The 7320-nt window shown below is 35.4% G+C and overlaps 1 protein-coding gene across 1 annotated transcript in view; it reads left to right on the top strand.

Annotated features, from left to right (window-relative positions):
* The first annotated feature begins 1700 nt into the window (after positions 1 to 1700).
* The window catches only part of LOC144444479 (potassium channel subfamily K member 18-like), a 13898-nt gene continuing 8278 nt past the window's right edge, over positions 1701 to 7320 (top strand). The window contains exon 1 of the mRNA XM_078133911.1: positions 1701 to 2103. Coding sequence (XP_077990037.1) covers positions 1701 to 2103 — 403 coding nt within the window. The remainder of the gene's footprint in view (positions 2104 to 7320) is intronic.

The raw sequence follows: 7320 nt of genomic DNA, 5'->3' as shown, positions 1-7320 counted from the left end.
TTTGTAGAGTCCTATAGCACGTATAAATCATAATAGCAGCGAAACATTTTACGTCTCAAAATATTTCAATCTAAAAAAAATAGACATTGATCAACCAGCGATGTATGGAATCGGGATATCAATAACAATATCCCGGAATAGAGTCATATTATATTTACCATTATAACTCAATAACCACCTCTTATGCGATCATAATAGTGAAATACGCGCCATTGTTCTTAAACTATGTTACTATGGCAACAATACAGTGGGCGGTAGTTGACTTAATGCAAAGATAAGAAGTCTTTAAATGTCTTTACCATTCTGTATATATCTTCTGGCGTATTTGAATATTTGATATTCAGGTTTAACATTTGTTTGAAGCTTGTTTTATATAAAAAGACAATTTCTTATGAAAACAAAAAGAGAATATAGGAATTATTAAATTTTATTCAATATATTTTTACTGCCTGGGGGAAGAGTGATCGATGGATGTAAGAAACATAGAAGTATGGTATATTAGGCCACCATGAAATAAACGGTAATAATGTCTTCATGGATGATGGTACAGAATTTGCAGGATATTTGGGTGAGTTGGGGGGGGGGTATTTTCATTTGTATGGACTTGACAAAATAAATTAAGAATGGCTAGCCTGGAAACTCATCTTTAGAAATCCTTAGACGTTTTTTGAGGAGCTTTATAACTTCAAGGCTTACATCATGAATATCAATGCGAGCTAGTTTGTCTAAAAGATTCAACTCGAACCTATAATATGGAAATGGTTGAGACGAGAACGGTCTTTCTTAGAGGATCGGAGACATTATTGTCAGTTTAATATAAACAAGACTCTCCGTAGGCGCCATTATACATCTCGTGCACCTGTAGCTACCATGGTAACCGGAAATCAATATCAGTCGAGTGATGCTCAAGCTTATCACGTGCAACACTTTTACAGTAGGCGACAGAAAGGTATAACGAAACGAACAATCGGGGCAAATAATTATACTGCGTTTTCATGGCAACACGAGATAACACTGCTGAAGAAGCAAGTAATGAGTTCCCTGAGTATAACATACAAATGGGGACTGAAATTACTAGCCGCGGGCTTTAATTATTGCAATTCCTGAACATTTGTTGTGATTTACATCTGAACTATATACATTCTTTGTTTCGATAATGTATTCATGAGTGTAATAAAGGGTTGTGTAGTCGCCTTAGTATGATGTTACATATTTTCAAATACATAAATACTAGTACAGTTATTGTACTGAGATAGTATTTCAGACACCCGTAGAGTCAGCAGGGATTCCGTGTACGTATTACAATATGCAATTTTATAGTACTTTCCTTTTTTAAGTCAGCTATTTTCATTGGTTCCCGTCATCCCTGTTATAATTGAAAGGGTGCCGTATACATACATAAACCGCGTTAGTACGAGTGTGTGTCTCAGACGAATGTTCCTTATACTCGTACAGCATATATACAACATTTCAGCGTCTTCGTTATTGGCAGCCCGAACACACTTCAAGTATATTTCGTTGATTGATTTTAACATGTGTCATAACAGAGATGGCGCTAGATGAAATAATCTAAATGTCATTCAGCGGTGACAGAGGACGGGCTGTCTAGTTGTAGCGACGACTTTTAGCATCTGTAAAGCTCAGGCGTTGAAAACATTCATATCGTGTCTCTAGAGTTGTTACTAGTTTCGTTTGCCACAATGCCGTCTAACACAGATGACGAAGCCGTACCTGACCAAACGTGCAAGAGAATATTGAAGCGTACTTTTCGCTTATTGTTCACCCACGTTGGACTTGCTCTCCTATTAATTGCCTATGCTGTAGTAGGTGCCGTGGCTTTTCAGGCTATAGAAGCACCCCGTCAAGAACAGGAGATAGATGACATGAAAATAGCACAGAGACGTGTCTTAGAAACACTATGGAACATTACACGTAACCAATACGATAATTTCACCGAATGGGTCGACGACGTTGGGGAAATTTTCCAAACCTTCGAGCATGAACACAAGCAACCATTGCTGCAGAGTTTATCCGATGACCAGCTACCTTCGTGGACTTTCTATCGTTCACTGTTTTTTGCGTGTACTGTATTTACTACAATTGGTACGTACTATACTTAGTTGTTTCTCTATATAACCCATGCATTGTCAGCTAAATATAATGACTTGTTACTTTACCTTCGTGATACCCTAACAGTTTAATGATCTAATACCATATCTTCTGTTGTTTTGTTTTTGTTTCTTGTTTTTTCGTGACCGAATTTTGTTGTCAGCTGCAACAAGCTGTGCAACTCCGTTCTAGTGATATGCCCATTGCTCAATATCATATCCATAGTAAAAGTATTACATGTAAACCTTTACAGGCCACATATAAAGAGAAAAGCAAAGCTCACGCCCTAATAATACCACACAGTCATATGTATATGTACGCAGTGATTCATACATACTACATGGTGCCGATGAACGGTTGAAGCCATTAACCTCATTGGTTTCTTTAATTTTAGCTGACCTTATTAAGTTATGTAGTCGAAGAGAGACGACACCCGTTGTGTCACATTTTTTTACCCAATACAATGTATATCCTTTAAACATCAGTACACATATATATCCTGCTAAACTGCCATATTTACAAACCGTTTACCCATCTTTGCCATGGCCAATTGCCATCAAATTTATCTTGTTAGTTGTTGTAACGTATATCCGTGGTTGATCTCCATAGCTTCTTGCAAATAGACTAGGTTTAAAGATTAGTCGATCAATATCCCTTGAGATTAGATCTCAATTTACTGTCTGTCAGAAGCACTACGTTACAAAGAGCGTTCTCGCACGCAAATTGAAAGCACGTTTCCCCCCCCCCCCCCCCGGCTGACGTACAGGGAGAAAGGACGAGACCCCGTCTTGCCAATATTGATGTGGGCGTATGTATGACTTTAATATGAAAGAATATCAAAACTGGCATTCGCAATTATGAGAAATGTCTTTGAAATGAAATAGTAATTAGTTATACGAATATTTTCCTAGTACTGAGTAGTATTCCCTGAAGCATTGCATTATCACTGGATATTCCGATGACCTGTGCATAGATTGAGATCTTTCCTGAGGATCTAACAATTCCCGAAGTAAAAGGAATGTTAGAGTGACTCAATTTTGTTCTTGTTTCTGCTGAGTATCATTTCGTCAACTCTTAATGGCATGCCACAACGATTAACAAATGAATTCCATTGTGTATATATATAGGAAACATTCTGACTAATAATAATCTTCCCTAGCACGCTTGGTTGACTACTTATAGTGTTATGGAATTCATATTCGGCTTCTACATAATGTAATTAGGCTTCATAATTATGTAGTAACTACAATTTTCATATACACCATATCTTACTCATCTCGTTGTTGTGTGTTCAATAACTATTCCAAGTATATTACAAGTATATCAAATTAAAATATCTTTTTTAAAATACCATTCTATAACACGTCTCGATCTAGCCCTGGCAACAAATACCACTTGTGTAATATAATATAATATAATATAATATAATATAATATAATATAATATAATATAATATAATATAATATAATATAATATAATATAATATGATATGATATGATATAATGTAATGTGATGTGATGTGATGTGATGTGATGTGATGTGATGTGATGCGATGCGATGCGATGCGATGCGATGCGATGCGATGCGATGCGATGTGGTGTGGTGTGGTGTGTATAATGTAATGTAATGTAATGTAATGTAATGTAATACGATACGATACGATACGATACGATACGATGCGATGCGATGCGATGCGATGTGATGTGATGTGTGTAATGTAATGTAATGTACTGTAATACAATACAATGCAATACAATGCAATATAATACAATACAACACAACACAACACAACACAACACAACACAACACAACACAACACAACACAACACAACACAATACAATACAATACAATACAATACAATACAATACAATACAATACAATACAATATAAAACTGCAATCCCAAGTTGCTCAGTGATTGGTCCAGAACAAGTCACGTGAAGTAAATTAGTTCATATCATAACACCAAACCACCATGCATAAGATGGTAGTTACATTTAGAGATACGGTGTGGGTGTTTGGTTGGCTTTTTGAGTTGTTTGCATTGGGATGCCGTTTCTCGAGTAGCAGTGTTTATTTTTTCGAAATACCAGGAAACCATTTAATAACCATTTCAAAATCTTTAAATAGATAACTACATGTTGGGCTATTTGACTACATCATTTCACGTGATTCAAAACAACACAGAACTCGATATAGAATTACTGTAAAAATCTAAATAATACTGGTACCTTTATACACAGTCAGTGGTGTTACACACCAAGTAACACATTAATCATTGTCTACGTATATCTAATATGTCACGTGGTATTACTTCACCACCACTCATCACTTATGTCTTGTCAGTTGCATCGCAAATATAAAAATAGCCACATTCTACTATCTATTGTGTTTTTCAACCATACGCATAAAATATTACTTTTATCAGATGTATCTTTGTTACCATGTCAGAAAAAAGAATGATGCATGGGATATAATAGTAAGTAAGGGTATGAAATGAAACTGGGTTTTGGAGAATAGCAGACTGATATTGGCTGAATTTATAGGGAGACATGAATACAGGGTACATATTACTATTAGAATGTGATTTTTTATATCTCGCATGCTTGATGGAGACAGGAAATGCTTCTTAAAGATTACTGGGTGTGTTTGTGGAACGGGAAAAATGCTTTGACGTTGCTGAAATTTGTAATTTTATCTTGTCGGTCATGTTTATTTTTGAGACCTAATGAATATATTAAAGTCTTTATTTCTATATAATTATTTTAACGAAGTGACTCGTCCATCTCCTTCGACTCTCTACACGTACACATTACATGTTATTGAACTAACTATTACTGTAATATTCGAGTGTTTGTTTTGCATGGATCATTGACAACGATGCTAAGAGTTTGTTGTGAAGTGAAGCCATGTATCAAACTTGTATGCTAGTCTAGTATATCAGAAATAACATATTGCTATGTTGATACAGTATTACTGTCCGTATATAGTATTATATAGGCACCAGACACTGACGAATGTGACTGACAGTCGTTCGAACTACTAGTATACAGAATCGAGGTCACACTATAAAATATAATCTAATAATAGTAACATAAAATGTATTTTCAATTGACAAACAACCTGCGTCGAGGTATTTCCTATGGAATTGGAGCAATTTATCGTAGGCATAGGACATATTGACGAGTCGTTATATTTAGGTCAATCTTATTACCATGGCAATGGCATGCAATAAAGGGAAGACACCTTCCCTCTTGAATTATACATCGGCATATTTTGATAAAAGGTCACGAGAAACTCATAATCATCTGAGGCTAATATAATCACCCAGCTGTCACGAACACAGCTCATTTTTGCCATACAGTACCTCAGGAAAAAATACAATCATCTTGGTGATGGTGAAAGGAGGAGACTGTAATGGTAATTGTAGAATTTTCATGCCATAAATCACGGTATTATGATTCAATGAGGCGTCTAATTTATTTTATCTATGATCAATTTTATCGATGAATCAAAGTGCATTAGCCGCAAACATTGAAATAGGATACAGCTGAGCTACTTTGTACTGGGTGAGTATTGCCCTGAAAAGTGAAATGAAATATATGCAATGTGGTCATTTGATGTATTTGCATAGCTGAATGCCCTGCAATAGCTCGACGCGACAGCAGTTGTATTAAAGCTTGCGACATGCACATGTATTATTGTTAATGCAAAGAAACGTTTCGACGAGATTAAAATGAAATCGGTTGGAAGATTGAAAAGAGCGTGTCGACTTACGCATAAGTCGAAAATGTTCTCACAAAATTCACCTAAACAGAAATTATAGTTGTAATCCATATTTTATAGAATTCAATATTTTTAATTTTACAAAGTTTACCAAAAATACGTCATATGCTCAAATTCTGTCCAAGACCGATCAACCAACCAACCAACCAACCAACCGACCAACCAACCAACCAACCAACCAACAAACAAACAAACAAACAAACAAACAAACAAACAAACAAATAAACAAATAAACAAATAAGGAGCGACAACTAAAATAGCACAAGGTACAATACTACGACCTGTACTTGCCCCACAGTCTGTGGTTATGCGTTTAACACGGAATGTCCACAAGGTATTAAATTTTGCATATTGCCTTGGCGAAGGATATGTATTAAGAACACATCCAGTTGTATGCCAGACGGGAAAGACATTTACAAGAACGACGACAAGCAAACAACCAATATAAAGTACTGAAGAGTAATACGTGCTCCGGTAGCAATAACCTTTATCTCAGACTTTAATCAGACCACTAGGCAGATTTTGATTTATAGATGAACATGTTGTCATCGACGTGTAAATATGAATAAACATATGAAATATATATTCATTCATTCATTTTGCTTTTGGTGTTTTTTATCTAATAATAATGTATGAAGGAATATTTCATTCTGGTTGATACGATTCACAATTTTCGTTGGTAGAGATGGCATTCTTAACAAACTAAATACACAAGGTGTCCGACCTTTTACCAGATACTAGTGCCATAGACATGATATGTGTCAGCTTACGTGCACGACGCTCACGACGTAACAATGTGAGTACTGATGCCAGTAATTTTAATGTCGTCTACAGTTAACAAATGACAAAGTGAAAAGAAATACGTTGCTGTATTTGTGACCGAACGTGAACTTCGAATCGTGAATTTGAATCCGATAAAATTTCTGAATCACAGTCAAAATGCGATGTATGGTTTTTGAATGGGAAAGACATTTTGTTGACATATAACTAATGCATGATATTCACCTTATGAATATAATGTAAACATTTTCAACGTTCGCCCCCCAAAAAACCATGGTAACCGTTATACATAATAAGCTTATGTAGATATTCGTATAAATAGAGTATTTATGTCATTTGTCAAATCTGTAGTTTTCTATTTGTTTATTCCATCGTTCACAAATGATGGATAATCTCATTCACCTTTTAGCAATACCTACTTCAACAACGATGCACAAACACTTTCAATTAATGTAAATAAGTCATTTCATTGCTGTAAAACCATATCAACATATACATGTACAAATACATACAGGTTATAATGACACACACATATTTCGCCTGTGTCTCCACAGATATCTGTCAAAACATCATGTCTGTATTTTTTTTTTGTGACACAGAACTCGTATACAAGGTTAGAACGGAGGTCGACATTAGAAATTACTAT

The sequence above is a fragment of the Glandiceps talaboti genome, chromosome 2, assembly GCF_964340395.1.
Source record: "Glandiceps talaboti chromosome 2, keGlaTala1.1, whole genome shotgun sequence".
Lineage (NCBI taxonomy): Eukaryota > Metazoa > Hemichordata > Enteropneusta > Spengelidae > Glandiceps > Glandiceps talaboti.
The sequence above is the reverse complement of the archived record's forward strand: the minus strand, read 5'-3'. Positions and strand labels throughout refer to the sequence as shown.